Genomic DNA, 17,217 nt, shown 5'->3' on the forward strand with positions numbered 1-17,217 from the left:
AACAGAGTTTTGCAAGTCAGGAGAAGGGGTTTGTACAGGCTGTACACTCACTCTCTCCCCACGCAATTTTCTGCAAGGGTAAAGGGCTTGGGTCAAGCCTTTCTCTTCCTTTGCTCTTCCTCCTCTCCCACCTACACAGTTAAGGCAACTGGAAGGTCTATATTCAGAGGTCTATTTTTAAAAATAGAGCATTATCACTCCACGTTAGAATTCTGCCCATGGAGAATAACTAACACCTTTGAGCTAAACATATTTCAGAGACCAAAACTCTGTAATAATGGAAACCATCTTAACTAAAAACAAATGGGCAAGTATTAAAGCCACTGTATTGCCTTTCTGCTTTTAAAATACATCTGACCAAATAAATACGAGCTTTCTCTCATCTTCGGGCTTACCTCACCACTGTGACAGAACCTAGGTGTAAATACGCTCTCTAAGAGGGAGAAAACATGTTCATAGGCTTCAAAAAGGCATCGCATCCTTTGCAGCTTCACAACTTCATCATAGGGACCTTCAGCAACTACAGGTGAAAATGCGGAGAATGTTGGTGTGCAAAATATCAGCTGCATAAAAATGCACAGTAATAGGAGGATTAGATATTCTCAGGAGGGACTAAATCATCAAATTCTGCCCTCTTGATATTGGGAGGTTGACAAAAGCAGTTATTTTGGTAGTCAAGAAGAGACATGTGGGGGTGGGAATGTCAAGGCCACCAAGTTTGATCAAGGCATGTGCTTTGACTACACTGGTACTGTACAATCTGGCCCAACATTTCTATTATCCTGTGGAAACTGGCAAGGTAAGAAAGTAATTGCAGGTGCAGAGCCAACTACCAAAGGGACCACTTCTTCCACCCAGTCTCACTTACTACTTTGTATCTCTTCCACAATGAAAGGATCAAATCTAATTTTGTCAATGCTTCCATCCAAACAGTAGGTTTTGTAGATTTTCTGTACTTCTTCGTGAAGGGACATCTTTTCAGAATCTGACAATTCTGGCTGCAAAATTTTGTCATTAAGTTCCTCTGTTGGTGGAAGAAAATGGAAAAAAGGCATTATTTCTGAATACTGCAAATACTCCCTTCAAAGCAAAACCTTAGAGCGACCTGCGGCTGTCAGGGAGCGGGTATGCATCACAGTCCATCTGAGCCAGTGAGCAGAGGGTGCAATCCTGCTAGCTGCAGGGGTCTGCTTTGCTGGCATGTTATCTGAAGGGAACACACCGAGGAAGCAAACCGCAGAAGGAATGAAAAGGGGATGGCCAAGACCACAAACGTCCCAAGGCAGGAGACTGAGGCATGGCGAGGGGGGGGGGTGTGGAGAGAAAAAACTAGCTACTGTCCCCATGCTGGCTGTTCTCTCACCATCACTCATCATCACCACGGTCGTGCTGATGCAAGAGTTGTTTGGGGATCAGTGGCAAGTGAGACGAGCCCAGCTCAGTCAGCCACTTCCCATAATGCAATTGTGGTGATGGCAGCCACAGAGTGGGAGAAGGTGGCAGTGAGAAATGGGGTCGTCTGAATTGCAGTGAGCTGGGGCACGTTGGGGTGGGAATTACATGGGGGTGGGGTGGCAGTGAGGGGAGGGAAAGCAGGTCTGGCAGGACGTGATGCAGCAGTGCAGGAGCCATCTGCCAAGGGTACAATCCTGCTGACTGCACGGGTTTGCTTTGCTTTGCCATTGTGAAACAGCACCCAGAAGAACAGAAGCTCCCCGCTCTCTGCAGGAGATGCCCCTCCCAACTGCAGATGTAGTTGAAATGTCCCAATTAAATGACAACCCCACCCTGAATTGATTCGGGGCAAGATTCTGGTCGGATATTATTGGGGTCAGCCTAGGGATGGGGTGGCTGTACAGAGCCCCAGAAATGAGTGAATTACATTAGGCATTTATAAATCTCAGTATTTTGTGTGTGTGTATTAGAATTATTGAGCATCGCCAGGAACTTTCAGCTAGTTAAGTCATACCACTCACAATAATGGCTACAGTGGTACCTCGCAAGACGAATGCCTCGCAAGACGAAAAACGCGCAAGACGAAAGAGTTTTCCGTTTGTTGAGTCGTTCCGCAAGACGAATTTCCCTATGGGCTTGCTTTGCAAGACGAAACGTCTTGCGAGTTTGTTTCCTTTTTCTTAAAGCTGCTAAACCGCTAATAGCCGCTAAGCCGCTAATAGCCGTGCTTCGCAAGACGGAAAAACCGCAAGACGAAGAGACTCGCGGAACGGATTAATTTCGTCTTGCGAGGCACCACTGTATTTAAAAAGGTGCAGTAGGACTTTATTGCGATATCGTACCTACATCCAAGCAGAACTGCAATACATGCACTGCTCCTTCTTTTTTCAAAAAGTTCATAAAGAGAAAGAAAAGATCCTGCTGGTTTTTAATTTCTTTCAGCTCTAATTGTAAGACCTGAATAAAAAGTAAAAATAAATAAATAACAAATTCCTTGTTTGGTTTCAATAACGAAAACAACAACAATGTAAACATGCACAGTATTTAAACTTTTTGTTTCATGCTTACAGAGGGCTTCTTGCTTCTGGGCTCTGCAAACTTTTGCAGGAAGGGAACCAAAGCAGAAGCCGGTTCTGTTGCTTTTTCGGGCTGCAGAAGAAGAGCAAGTCAACTGAGCAAGACCATGGGATTTCAGAAGCAGAAAAATTGTATTCGCATTTTGTCAGTACTCACTGGACTGTCATCAATGAAGATAAGTAGCAGGTGGTTCACAGTATCCTAAAGAGAAGATTAAGAAAAAATATTTTACACACAACAGTTGGGGCCCAAAGGGCCACACCTGCATGAAGACTTTGCAGCACTGCACCCCTCCTAATGTGGAACCAAAATGGCTATATTGCCTGCCATTTCCAAAAAAACACCCCGTCTTTAGTCGCACTCTACAAGGCACCAAAGCACTGCCAGTGGGAAGAGGTATCAGACACATGCTTGTAAGATACTAGCTGCAGCACATCTGCTCATCCTTCTGGACAAAGAAACTTGAATTCAGATCAAAACATTAAGAACTCTAGAGAGATCTGAAGCTGAAACAAGATGAGATACAGCCTGACGAAACTTGGCGTCTGTTGAATCCTGCGGGAGGGATTTAAAGAACAGAATGGACAGGAAGGAGGCGAACCGCTCCCTGAAACTGCTGTTTCAAACACGTTTTTTTTCCGCTGGTGGAGGCTACTACTACTCACTGGAAGACAAACAGTTTTAAGAAAAACATCAGGCTCCTGCAGCACCACCCTCCTTGTAGAGATTTGGCAGTAGCCCAGTCCTAGATTGATATCCTGTAAAAGTTTTCTTGTGCTCACCTTCGATAACCCCAATTACCTTGCCACCCCTTATCTCTCTGTTCTCTTTTCCTGACGCACCCCTTCCTGTGACATTTGCTCACCCAGCTCTACCACCGCCATCTATCCAAATGTCTCCTAATCCCTGAAAAGACTCTGCTCATCTTCCCTTGCTGCCACTTAAGCCCTAAACTGCCACTATCTGACCACCTTAAGCCAGTATTCAAAACTCCTCTTTTCCAGGAAGCCTTACTGCACACAATCCAAAAGATGTGCAACTGAAATAACCACATCTTCTTTCCCTTCCTACCATGTTCTCATTACACACACAAGCACACAAAAGCCCGTCACGGCGATCTGCACAAACCTGTCTGTCCATCCACAATTTTCCTTAGACCAAAGACTGGAATGGCATGTTTCAGGAATGTGCACACCTGCCACAATACATTAGTTTTTTCTCTTTAGTCAAGTCTGTTGATGGGAGCCCTAGAGATCTTTCCAATTCATACTTCCTACTCTTTTCAAAGCACCAATCTCTAAAGGTGTCCTGCCTCCTGCTGCCGTATGAACCCTTCTGCATTGGTTGGGCTCCCCCCACCAACCCCTTGCCCACCCAAGATATAGGCGAGGGCTTGTTTTTACTAGATTTGGTCCTCATCAGAACACTTGCAGATCCATGTTTATTCCAGGTATTTCAGTTAAACCTAATAACTTGCTCAAGCGAGCTAGCTAGATGTTACGTTTTGATTTGTCTTGCACTCTGCTCTCCTTCCTCCACCTTCCTTTTCCATTATTTCTTTTAAATAAAGACATAATCGTTTTGTAATACTGGAGGTTGGCTGGTTGCTTGAGATCATTACAGCTTATGAGCTAAGCTGATCCAAACACGCTCCAAGGTTTGGACAGGCAGGCAATCAGGAGAGGATGGGATGAGTGCCTTCCAGCGATGACTGGAGATATGCAGGTAGTTTCCCAATTCCTGGATTAAGAGGCTTCTCGGAAGGGTGGTGGCAATACTACCGAAAAGTTGGAGCTGTGTGGGTCATGCTTTCCCCCCTCGGAGGGTGTTTGTGTGCGTTCATGTGAAGAAAGCTCCGTGACACTGCCTTTCTATGTAGTTTCTCTGCATCTGTTTTAGGGAACTTCCATACCTGTTCTTCAGAAAGCACCAAGCACATAGATGGCGCTGAATAAACAACAACAACAACCCCTTTGATCCCAAGATGTAAACTATGACTAACATATTTATATTTCTTTCCCTTTGACTAAGGGTCTGTTTCTGATTTAATGATTGACCACATAAGGCAGCCACCTCAGAGTGAGACTGCCAGCTCATACGTTCCACTGCCTCCACAGAACTATGAGGTGGAAATGAGGGCTAAGTGGCATCTGCATGTTAATGGCGCTGCAGCCCAAACCTCCACTTCCTCCAGCAGTTTCCCAGGCCAAAGGCCAAGAGTGGAACAGAAGTTCCCTAACACCAGCCATTGGGTGTGCCCTACCAGAAAGACCAGAGCCACTGTATAATAATAATGGTTTTACAGCAGCACGAAACTGTGGCCGTCCAACCCCCCACCCAGGTGAACTGAGTAAGGATGAGACACTCTTAGAACCAAAACTAGAACTTCATTTGTTTATACTCAATAAAGTTATTGCTTAGAGATATTTAAGAGCTTCCTTAACTTCACACTATAAACCTGCCACTGGACAGATAAATTCTTTCTAGGGTGGCTATTGTCTTACGCTACCTGTAAAAGACTCCCAGCCCCTTCTAGAATTCTAACATCCCACACAGAGAGAGAGAGAGAACCTTGCCTGTCCACAGACGATCCCTATCTTTAACTGAGAGCCAATTCACTATCTGTCCCCACTGACAGATAAACTCTGAGTCCTCTCAGATAAGTCAGACACCCCTTCTGCCCCCCCCTGAAAGTCCCTCTCTCTAATCCCAGCCTCCTGTCTAACCCACAGAAAATCTCTCAGACAGTCCCTATCTGACCGTCAGCTGTCAGTACTTCACTTAAATTCCACTCTCTTACACACATACAAGTGGAAGAGGAAGCGAGCTCGTTTTCTCCTGCTCCAGTGGCTAGGACACGACCCAACAAATTCAAGTTACAAGAAAGGAGATTCCGACTAAACATCAGGAAGAGCTTTCAGGTAGTAAGCTGCTTGATGGTCGAAGGTGGTGGACTCAACTTTCACTGGAAGTTTTTATGCAGGGGTTTGATGGCCACCTGCCATGGATGCGTCAGCTCAGATTCCTGCATTGCAGGGGGTTAGACTAGATGACCCACGGGGTCCCTTCCAACTCTACACTTCTATGAGTCAATCCTTCTGTGACTAGCTGATTGGCTCACCAGCTCCCACTAGTTGTTGGGTCACATGCACCATAGTCAATGGTCTCAAAGGTCACTGAGAGGCCCAGGAGAACCGACAAGGCTACAATCCCCAATCCATTCCCCAGAGTAAGTCATCCACCAAGGTGGCCAAGGCTGCTTCCATCACATAACTAGGCTGAAAGCCAGACTTGAATGGCTCCGTAATCAATATCACCCAAGGCTGCTTGGAACTGCAATAGCACCACCCACTCCAGACCTTGCTTAAAAATGGAACACTGGGCACCAGGTGATAGTTATCAAGGACCACTGGATTTAGATTTGATATTTTAAAACAAAGGACATGGGCAGGGCAGCAGTCACGATCCCTTCCCTCAGAGAAGGATGACTCACTACATGTTTCAGATAGTACGGTTGGTCCTAGCAACCTGTAGTAGCCAGAAAGACAATGATTTCATGCACAGGTGGTGGCACCCGGAGTTCCAAGCAGCCTCAGCCAAATCCTTGGTTTGCACAAGCTGAAACGCATCCAAAGCAACGTGACTGGTGGTTTCAATCTTCATCTCTGTCAACCTATCAGCTTATCAGACTCTGCCAACAAAACCACAGTTTGCTAGAATTGCCAGGCCCTGGGAACTTATTATTATGCACTGAGAAGTTTGTATCGGTTAAAGGATTTAAGACCTAACCAAGGATTGGAGAGCAGTCCTCCAGTTTGTGCAGCCTGCTTTCCCGCTTCACTGCCGCTGGAAGGTATGTGTCCAGAAAAGGGAAAGGAACAGAGACGGCTCACAATGAGCCAAGATGATGTACAAGCCAAGCCGCAACTGTAAAAGGATTTTGGCTCAGATGGTAATGAGCTAGTTGTTTATGAATGCATAAGCACGTTCGCAGACTGAAACCTGCCATCAAAAAAATAAAATAAAAAAATCTAAAAATGCATTTAGTGGGAATACAATCAAATGGTTGCTGGAACAATGAAAAATCTTATATATTCAACAACTGTAGCTATTACAAATGAAACCCTGTGAATGCCTAGCTCAAGTGATAATGTTGCAGAGGATTTCCCTAGAACATTTCTTTATTTTAATAATTTATATCCTGATTTTCTTTAATTTTAATAAAAAAACCCTAAAGCCACTTAGAACATAAAATGAATAAAACCTTGCAAACAAGGATCAGAGTGTCAGGCTAGGACCTGGGAGACAAGGTTTCAAAATCCCAGCTCAGCCATGAAGCTCACTGGGCGACCTTGGGGAAGTCCCAGTCCCTCGGCCAGACCTGCCTCTCAGGGTTGTGATGAGGGATAAAATGAGGAACAGGAGGACCATGTACAGCAGCACCTTAAGCTTGTAGAAAAGGTCTGAGGCAAATGCAATAATAAACAGAAAACAAATACAACAATTCATTCTTATAGCAGCCTAACTGTAGCATTTCGTTGAAAAATGAAAACAGGGCTAAGTGAACTTCTCAAAACTCACCGGATCAGCTAAGAAGTCCATGGTGGGAAGGAAAACAGAACCTGAAAGGATTTCTCTTATAAGTATGGTGAATGATCTGAAAGGAATAAAAGAGCCAATTTTTATACATTTCTGCTTTTTCTCTCATCGCAATGGAGCTTTCATAAAGCACTCATTCTAAACTGTTGGAAAAATCACTTGCGGTTGCATATTTTGTAAAATATGCAAGAATTCCTCACACTGCTGCTCACAGTGCAGTGCACTGATTTGGCCTTTCTGTCTTGCAGACCAGAGCCAATTTGAAGCACTTGGAATGCGTACTGATCACTACTACTAAGGGTGCAAAATAACTGAAGAATATGGCGCTTTGGTGATGTTGCCATTAAGCTTTGTGGGCAGATGGAAGAGGAGCAGTTCTGTACAACCGAGATCTGTGTGGAAGGAAAACCTACTAATTGGAGATTGCGACTGAAACCTTTGAGAAGAAACACAACCAAGCACAGGTTATACTGAACCTACTCCCACACAACTGGTTTTTCATGAACACTGCCAAGTGTTGACCCTAGCCAGGTGTGTAGTTGCACAAGAGTCCTGGAAGCAAAGTAAGATTTTCTGAGATTACAAGATTTGTTTTTGAACTCTACTGTGCGTAACCACACAACGAAAAAGTATGGAATGCAAATAAATCAGAATCCTAAATTCATAGCATACCCGCAGTCTGTTGCCTTTGGAGGTAGAAGAAAGGAGAAAAGAAGTTCTGTAAGTTTCCTTAAATAATGAAGTTCATCTCTTCTACTTCTCAAAGCGACATGGAGCTCTGGTCCATATTCTTCTAAAGCAGCTTGCTGTAAATATTCGACATTTTTCACTGCAGGGGAAAAGGAAATTCAGCAAGATTTATATAAAATGTATATAGAATAGCTTTACGTAACAATTCTTCATATTTTACTTTACAACACAGTTCAGCTGTGAAGAGCAGCTATGAAGAGTGACAGGCTGTAGTTCTAGAGATATTGATATAGCTGCTCAGTCAGACTATTGCAATGTGTTCTGTGTACAGCTGCCTTTAAAAAACAGTCTGGAAACGGAATGTGGACATTAACAGGGCTTCAAGCTACGGTGGCTCCCAGGCCCTTTCCAGGCCCAATTGAACGTGCTAGTTTTAACCTTTAAAGGATTGGCATCTTGGATCACTTGGATCACATGGAGCCAAAGAACTGTAGAGTTGGAAGGCGCCTTGAGGATCATCATGTGACTAGTCCAAACCCCTGCAAGGCAGGAATATGCAGCTGTCCCATACAGGGATCCAACCTGCAACCTTGGTGTTATCAGCACCACCCTCTAACCAACTGAGCCATGTATGTGAACTTTTCAGCACCAAGTGAAGCACCTTGTGTTAACCCATCTCTTTTAAAAAACTTGGGTAATCTGGGCTTGTTTTCAAATCTGACTGGGGAGAGTCAGAGAGTTCTGTTTCATTTTGTACCTCAACATTTTTACCTAGTTTACTTATTCTAAGTGATTCAGAGAACTTTATGTTATGTGATGTCATACAAATTCCATAAATACAAAGAACTTTGCAGTCTCAAGACAAAAGACACAGTTGGACAACAATCCACATTAAAGGTGGAGATATTTCTGCAAGAAACACCCATGATTTCTCATCAAAAGAATTTGCTCCAATTTCCATATGCCTGTATCCCGCTGCGATGGGGGTGGGGATTATTCAGAAATAGCATGGGGAACTGCCAAAGTTTCCCCAAGCATTTTACCAGCAACTCAGTTTATTCCTGACCGTAGCAGTTTTTCATTTTTATTTTTTTTTGAGACAGTTGCTGGATAATCTATATACCAAAAAGGGAAGGGCTAATATCTACTCAAAACAAATATTAATCTCATGTAAAAAGTTGTGTTATCTGGCTCTGGAAGTTTCAGTACTATGATGCACACTTTCTTCTGATGCCACAAATACAGATTTGGGCATGGAACATTTAACTTATGCCAAGATACACTGCAGTAAAGCTTTTTAGTTTGTTGATGAAAGAAGAATTCAATCAATTTGGGTAAAATTCACACCAGGTGCATATGTCATTACAGAATTTACAGACACAAGATACTCTATTGTCTCCCAATATTTCAGTCACTTACCATTTCCAGAAAGGTAGCCATGATAATTCTCTGGCAGCACATAAAAACCAAAGAGTTTTGTGGCACCTTAAAGACTAACATATTTAATACGGGAAAAGCTTTCGTGGACTACTGACCACTTTATCAAAAGCATGAAGTAATATTCTGATTTACAGATATACATGTTGGAGGGGGTAGTGGCAAAAATGATTTTAAACAGTGAGGTCAGAAGGGAATGAAATGTAGAAAATGACAGATTGCAATAATTACATTACTAACAGGCACCATTAACAAAAAAACAGCCAATGATAACACAGACACAACAGTTGTAAGCCAATTGAACAAAAATAGCATAACAATCCATTGGCCAATTCAGGTTTTGTTCTGTAAACAAACAGCACTTCAGACAAAAGATATTTAGCACACCTGATTATTAATTTTTGCACAAGGGTACTTTTTTGTCTCAGTCAATGTAAAGATGGGGTATAAAAAAAAAGTGTCATGGGTTTTTATCCAGGAAAGCACTCTGAAGAGATAACAACCATTTAATAAAGATAACAATGGGGTTTTGCCAGGCTAACAACCATTTAAATGCATGGCACTGTTAATGCTACCTTTATGACTGGCTTTGGCTATTACTTCTATATGCTTCATAGCTGCCTTCAGCATTTTCCTTGTAATAACCGTTGGAATATCCACCTGGATGAGAAGTAGAAGAGGAAATCATTTTCCTTATTATTAATAAAAAGATGACAACAAAGTGCATTTGCTTATATAGCAACATTCAAGTTGCATAATTTAGTGTCAAAAAACAAGACAAGTATTGAAGGTTCTTGTTTTAATTGTAAATTAGATGCAAGAGCTTAATTCAGCCAAAGTGTCCCAGCATAAAGGACTGTAAGTACACAAACTATTTCAAAAGTCACTGCCTCCAGAAAACTCTCAAGTACTGTACATCTGAGGGGGGCTGGGAACATAAATCCCCACTCAACCTAAGATACAATTCCCAAGATTATTTGAAAAATACTGCAAGCACTGGACTGGTATAAAACAGATATGAGGCTGGGGGGGGGGGCACCCAGTGTTTCCCAAGTAATCCTTTACTACCATCTTCTAAAAAGCCCAACCGAAAATGATTTACTTTCGATTCAACACCATAGCGCTGTTACCTTGTATATTCGACGAATTACTGCAGATGCAAAAAATCTCAGTGTTACTCTTAATTCATCCACAGATGATTCATCATCAGTTATTTCCCTGCAAAATTTCAAAAGAAAGCACTGTGCATCATTATTGATAAGCAGATACATTCATCTCTGTTCCTGTTTAGTCATTTCATAGGATGCTTATAAAGTTGAGGTAATTTTAATCTATTTTAGTATTTTAACCTTTGTATGTTTTAAAATTATGCCTGCTATCTTTTCTAGGTGTTTTTTTTTTTTTTTTTTGTAAACCACTTGGAGTGGTGGTGTTGTTGTTTAACAATCAAGCAGTGAAATAAATAATTAGGTTAATATGGCTCCGGACGCTATCTACGGGAAACGATAGACTGAACAACATTTCACAGATTCCCAAACTATACTCCCAAATTTTCATGCTCACCAGACAATCAAAGTGAGCTTTTAATTTCTAAGTATTACGAAATCCATTTGTTGTTCTTTTTTATTCCCCCTCACCTTTCCTTCTTCTTTTTCTGTATCACTTTATTTCTTTTAATTGAAATCACTTCAATAAAGTATAAATAAATAAAACTAAATTTAGTGGCTTAAATAATTATATATAATTATACATAATGAGGCTAAAAGGCCAGCCCTTTGTGTTTCATATACTTTAAGCCTTATCAGTGAACAAATCCTCAAAGCGCTCTTATTTTAAGACAAGATGGTATTTCAGCTCCCTCTGCTGTCTTAATGAGGCAAAGCTTTAAAATACAATATTGATCCAAGGAACCTCTACCATCCACAGGTTAAGAATTTGCAGCACAAGAACAGGATTTGCCAAATGAATTGTCTTATATGCCATCCTTTGTAACTTCTATGTGTAGATGGATATAGGGCTATTTTAAAAACTACTGAATAAAGATTCATTGAAGGAATCTTACCTGTACCAAGGATAAACAAAGTTTTCCAGCACAAGCTCAAACACCTGCAAATAAAATCACAGTGACAAATTAAATAATGCATTAAAATATTCCCGATAAAAGAGGCAACTTAGAGGGATGGCATGCCACTGGCAGAAGCATTTCAGCAACAAAGGCAGCTGCGTATACTGCATGAATCTTCAGCCCCAAAAGCATTTAAAAAGCAATGTGGGGTGCAGGTCTGGGGATTCAATGTTCAGGTTCTTGTATGCCCAAAAATGTTGGTAGAGAGGTGGCAGAACTGCAGCCATGCATTTCTTCAAGAATCAACTGGTCTGTTTACTACCAGCAATGTGAGCGGGAACAAGCCAAAAATATTCCCTTTCCCATTGATGCAGTGACAGAAAGAAAATCACCCTCTTACACAGTGCTCCTTATTTATTTATTTTTACAATCAATTATAATTTGAAAAATGATAAAAGTGCTCTTTTTTCATAAATATTCATAGGACAGTGTGAACAGAATGGTTTACTTGCTTAGGCCTCTAGGTAAAAAGCTGGGAGCTACTCTCAAGTAATTGGAGTGATCTTATACAGTTGAAGCATCTATGCTGCTCCTAGGTTTCAAGGTCAGAGCTGGGGCCTGGTAATTAGGAACTGGTTTCAGCTATGAAAAGCACGTACACTAAAGTGCTAGGAGGTTCTAGGTGTTAAGTCTTCTGATTGGTTTGGGGGACTCAGCCTCAGTTGTTATAATTTTTACTGTTAGGCTAGCCATTGCTCCTTTTTTCTCCATTTATTTTCCATTTAGTCTCCTTTTGCCTTCCTTGACTTTTTTATCTGGGAGATCATATTTGCTATGCTAAGGATTTTCGTTTCTGAATCATTATTTTGTGGTATGTATAGGATTCAGAATTACCTTTTTTATTTTAGTCTGATTTATATTTCCTAAATATAGCTATCAACTGTACTTTGGTCCCCCTTACATGCAGTTATTTTTATTCCATTTTCTTCTTGTTCTTTTTTAATAGAGCTATCTTATTTCAGATTGGATACAAGCCTTGGTACTGAATCCAGTTCCTAACTACTTGCTACTGAATAATTGGCTAGCCTGAGGCTCAGAGAGCATTTAGCTCTTTATTTTTTAAGCTTTTGCTTCTCTGGAATCTTAGGGGTGTCCAGTAAGGTATGGGAGTCTCCTTGCCCAGACTAGATAAGGCATGACAGCAGTGTACTTTGCAAGGGTGTTGGCAGCCCTGGATATTAGACACCAGCTGATCCACCAAGGGTGGGCCCCACATTTTAGGGGCAAGATCTTTGCAGGTGGTATTGAATGAATGAATGAATCCATCCTGTCAGCAGAAGGATTTTCATTTATGCAAAACAGGACCTTTCCCCTCCTCTCCTCCTGGAACAGATTTTGCAAAAATCCTTGCGCTGGCTGAACATTCACTTGGTGTTACGTGGGACCCACCCATAATTTACTAATTCTTACAAACAGGGCAAATGCAAAATTCTGGTATTCAAAGCAAGGATGATAGTGATTTTTTTAAATGAGATTTCTACACCTGGTGATGCTAAACAGTTACCTCTGAGAGAGATGCATCAACTTTAGAAGGAACTTTCAAGTTCAGCCATGGCTGATAATTTTGTAGCAGAAATGTAGGCCTATAGAATAAAGAAGATTGTTAAGCAGTGGTCCATTCCTCAAGGTACAAAAAAGATAATTAAAATGCTATTTTTCACTTACCTGTGCCTATTACATTTGACGCTACTACATACTGTGCAGGTGTAACCTTGAGGATATAGTTCTTGCAGTTCTAATTGCTAAGAAAACAAACAAGCGTTCTATTACTCATAATCCTAAGGAAATAATTCAGCATTGGCCATGTTTAATGATTATGCAATGAAACTAATCACATAAGACGAAATGTTGATAGAACAATAAAACACAGAAATAAATACTGAAACAATCTGCATCCCCCACCCCCCAAAAACAAGACTTGTAACATCAAGCAAATATTCACACCACAGCACATCTCAAATGTCTTGAAATTAGGCTACTCTCCTAAACTCATTCTGCTTTCACCTTCCTGCTCCTTCCCACAATCTTATCTTGCTGCTGTCCCACTTGTGGAACAATGCTTGATCCAGCTGAAGCATCTACCAAATAGAAGAGAAGGTCTGTTGTTGTTTTTTCCAATTCCTCCTTCCACCATAGCACTATACCTTCCACCCTCCAACCCTCCAGAACTGATCTGAGAGGGACATAGGTGGCTGCAGAGGGAAAGGGAGGGGGAAATGACAAAAATTGCCTCTCCTTCTGTTACATTAGCTGACACTTCCACTAAATCAAATGCCATTCCACAAGTGGACAGCAGCAATGGATTTCTTCCACTACCTATGAATCTGTCTAAAGCAAAGGGGGGAAAGGCAGCAATGCCAAACCTCAGCTGGGTTGAGAAAGGAGTGAGATGACGGCTCTATAGGCTCTTTTCCCTTCTCACCAGCAGCTTCATACCAGGACATTCTTTTCATTTATGGCAGAAGCATCAGTGATGCCAAACCTTGGCTGGTGGTGAGGAGGAAAAGTGCGCCTAAGAATCCTCTCACATGTGGAACTTCATGCCACCCACTACAGTATCCCAACCTTTTCTTCATTTTGTACTTTCCTCCCCCCCACACCCATGAAATCTATCCCCTCACCCCCAGCTGGGTTTTGACACCGAAAAAGTAAGCACAGCTTTGGGGGGGGGTGCAGAAGGGCTTAGCATGTTCCACCTGCGCACACCCCCTTCCCCTTGAAACTGTACACAGCATCATTTAGAAATATTTGTACATGCACAGTTCCTCCGTCTCTTCAAAATAAGCATATATGCCTTTTGCAAATACATTTTGATGAGGCATATGTTCTATACAATCTACAAATATTTCTATATTTTTCAGTAAAATAAATGGCTATCAAATAATTTCATTAAACATCAGCCTTTTAACTAATTTAATCTAAATTTGTATATTACCCAAGTCTCAACATAGGTACTTTTTGAGATATTGAAGGAAGTGTGCCAAATGCAGTATTTAATAAACAAAGATGCTGTAAACTTGCAGCAGCATCAACTAAAAGTAGTTCTTGATCATTAACTAATGTTTCAGTTAAATTTGCATAAACCTAGTGCTCTGACAATGATAAAAGAAAGCAGTATTCAGTTGTTTCTTCCATATGAGGTATCAAAAGCATACTAATGAAGTTATACTTTACCTTGGTTTTATGTTTTATGGTAAATAGAATATTGGGTAAGAGGGAATCTGGTCCTAAGGAACAATAGAATGTGACAACTCCCGCCACAAATGACCAGAAGGTCATGAGAATGTGAAGATACCTCAAAAATAAAGAGAAAAATTACAATCTACAAAGAAGCACACAAAAGTATATCGGGTTATGTTTCTACTACGAACTTTGAAAACCATATTCAACACTACATATACTATAACAGAAATTTACACAGCTTTCAAGACAATCATATCAGATGTTGTTGGACTAAGATTTCCATCAATCCCAACCAATTTGACCAACGGGCTACAACTCTCATCATTCCTGAGCAACATCTGGAGACTACAAATTCTCCATACTTGTGCTAAATGGTGAAGAAACTGTTTGCTTATTTCAGTGCCTAACCTACAAGTGCCAAGACTTAGGCGCCTGAATGGCAATAAGCATAATGCAGTAAGTGACTGTGCAGTATCTAAAGTCATAAATGTTAAAAGAGATACGGGTACTCCTCCAAAATATCAGTCACTGCTGCAAAGAGACCATGATTAACAGTTGGGATAGCTCAGTCAGTAAAGAATGAGACTCGGCATTTGTGGGGTTGAGCCCTATGTTGGGCAAAATATTTCTGCATCGCAGAGGGTCAGACCATATGAGCCTTGTGCTCCCTTCCAACTCTACAGCTCTATGATTCAAATTATTCTAGGCATTGTGAGACTCAGCCCCCAACTGGTGCAAATTCACACACAATGTCCTTTGCTCACAAGCAGCGTTTTGATGGTGTTGCAGGAGGGTGACAGATACTCACACTGGGCCTCTCCTTGACAGGGAGAAAGGAGAGGCTGCAGCAAAGAAAAGTGCTCTTGTGAAAACAGGTGGGGGTAGTGGCTCGTAGAAACGATCCCCACACGTGTAATTTCACTTCAGCGGGGGGGGGGGGAACGGGGGGGGGGGAGGAGGGAAGACAGCCCTCCTTTCCGTTTATTGACTTTTGTGCCCTACCTTTGCTCTTAAAACACAAAACCCGAGTTTACTAAAAAGGGTTTATCACGCCCCTTCCACAGCCGTCCTTCCGGCTACACCTACAAAGGGATGTGTTTTATTTGATTGGTGGCAAATACATTTCGACCTGAAGCGGCTTCCGCGAGCAGGAGAGCGGGCTCTGCCCCGCTCGTGCGCTTCCGTGACGGGGAGCACCCCCAGCGCCGACCCCGCTTCGCCCCCCCCCCATTCCCGTTACCGGCTGAGCAGGAGCGTCGCCGCACTGAGCCCCAGGAGGAGGCAGCAGAAGAGCGGGTACTGGCGGCACGTCTCGCGCAGCGCCTCCGCGCCGCGCACGCGCCGGCACAGCTTCTCCCCGGCCGCGCGCACCCGCCTCATGGTGGAGGGGGCCGTGGCGGAGCACGGGACCCCGGCTGCACCTGCGGACCCCGCGGTCAGGAAAACACCCGGGACTCGGCGCTCCCGACTTCCGGTTTCTCTCACGTGACCTATTGCCCCACCCCGCTTTCTCTCACGTGACTTCCCACACACCCACTGCCGCGAAAGAGGCGGACCAATGCTGCCACGTGTCCCAGGCAGGAAGTTGGCGCCGAGCGGCTCCCCGAAGCGCTTTTCCCATTTTGGTTCCCCTCGGTCTCTTGGGAAGAGCTCCCCTGAAAAGCGCAGCAACCCTCTGCGCGCCTCTTCCCTCCGCCCGCTTGGGCATCCTATTCCGTCGGCAACGGAAAAGGGCGGGGGGAAGAAGCGGAACCGCTGAAGCACTTCCGCCCATTCTTGCAGACTTCCAATTTGTAGAAGTAAAAGCGCTCAAAATGGCGGCCCGACGAAAGCCAACTCTTAATAGGATATACAGCCCACATTTCCATAGGTCTTGCATGCTACTAAATAGCCGGCGCAGCGTCCGAACAAGCAGTGGTCTTTACGACACGTACGTCCCTCGGAACCTGCTCACCCTTAGCCACAAAGGAAAAGCCAGTTGCTGCACCCTTTGAGCACAAATAATAAACCAACCAAGGATGCTGCGGTACCTTCAGGTACGGAGGTACCGACATCTATATAACGTAAAAGGTTGTTGTGACCTAGCCTGTTGTCAGATGCATGTTCCTGTCCTTTACAGCAAAGGCTGTTAGCCTCCCCGACTAACCTAAGTAGGATAAGGATTCACATGTACTCCAGCTCATTGTAGAAAATGGTGGATTAACAGGTTCTAATAATGGCACCAGCTAGAGCAACTTGCTCCAACCAGGAGCCGCCCTCACACTTCCCGGTTACAACTGCCATCACTATTAACCACGGCCACCCTTATTGCGACTGATGGGAACTGGGGTCTTACCATCTGGAGCAAAGCAGGTTTGGGACAACTCCCCCTCCCCGGCAATTGGCATGATACGGCCGCCTTTCCCTGGCCCACCCCCTTCTTTTTGCTAAGAGTAGCCTTGTCCATGTTGCTTGAAATGACAATTGGACAGGGTCGACTGGCATAAGTTAAAACAGCCATCCAAATACTTTTACAAAAGCCCCCCCCCCCCGACTATGTTGTATGACCAAAAAAGGAACAGCACTACGAATGCTAGATGGCATAGAATTGATGGGGATTTTATGTAGTTTCTTCTTCATTGGCAATTTTCCCCAGCGGTGGGAGGGAAGGG

General features: G+C 43.0%; 1 protein-coding gene across 2 annotated transcripts in view; it reads right to left on the reverse strand.

Moving 5' to 3' along the window:
* Nucleotides 1-16,245, reverse strand: part of SNX14 (sorting nexin 14) — a 34,686-nt gene extending 18,441 nt beyond the window's left edge. Inside the window, exons 1-14 of one of the 2 annotated variants that reach the window (XM_083497510.1) lie at nucleotides 15,807-16,245; nucleotides 14,558-14,678; nucleotides 13,049-13,125; nucleotides 12,888-12,966; nucleotides 11,321-11,364; nucleotides 10,389-10,476; nucleotides 9,834-9,918; nucleotides 7,804-7,960; nucleotides 7,114-7,189; nucleotides 2,689-2,733; nucleotides 2,524-2,604; nucleotides 2,298-2,412; nucleotides 869-1,024; nucleotides 396-520 (exon numbers count right to left, since the gene is read on the reverse strand). In XM_083497510.1, the coding sequence (XP_083353636.1) occupies nucleotides 396-520; nucleotides 869-1,024; nucleotides 2,298-2,412; nucleotides 2,524-2,604; nucleotides 2,689-2,733; nucleotides 7,114-7,189; nucleotides 7,804-7,960; nucleotides 9,834-9,918; nucleotides 10,389-10,476; nucleotides 11,321-11,364; nucleotides 12,888-12,966; nucleotides 13,049-13,125; nucleotides 14,558-14,678; nucleotides 15,807-15,946 (1,389 nt within the window). In that variant the 5' untranslated portion in view covers nucleotides 15,947-16,245. Of the gene's footprint in view, nucleotides 1-395; nucleotides 521-868; nucleotides 1,985-2,254; nucleotides 2,413-2,523; nucleotides 2,605-2,688; nucleotides 2,734-7,113; nucleotides 7,190-7,803; nucleotides 7,961-9,833; nucleotides 9,919-10,388; nucleotides 10,477-11,320; nucleotides 11,365-12,887; nucleotides 12,967-13,048; nucleotides 13,126-14,557; nucleotides 14,679-15,806 lie in introns of those variants that run through there. The other variant, XM_083497511.1, reaches the window with a different exon arrangement.
* Between the last annotated feature and the right edge of the window lie 972 nt (nucleotides 16,246-17,217).

This window comes from Podarcis liolepis, assembly GCF_965112155.1.
Source record: "Podarcis liolepis genome assembly, chromosome: 3".
Classification (NCBI taxonomy): domain Eukaryota; kingdom Metazoa; phylum Chordata; class Lepidosauria; order Squamata; family Lacertidae; genus Podarcis; species Podarcis liolepis.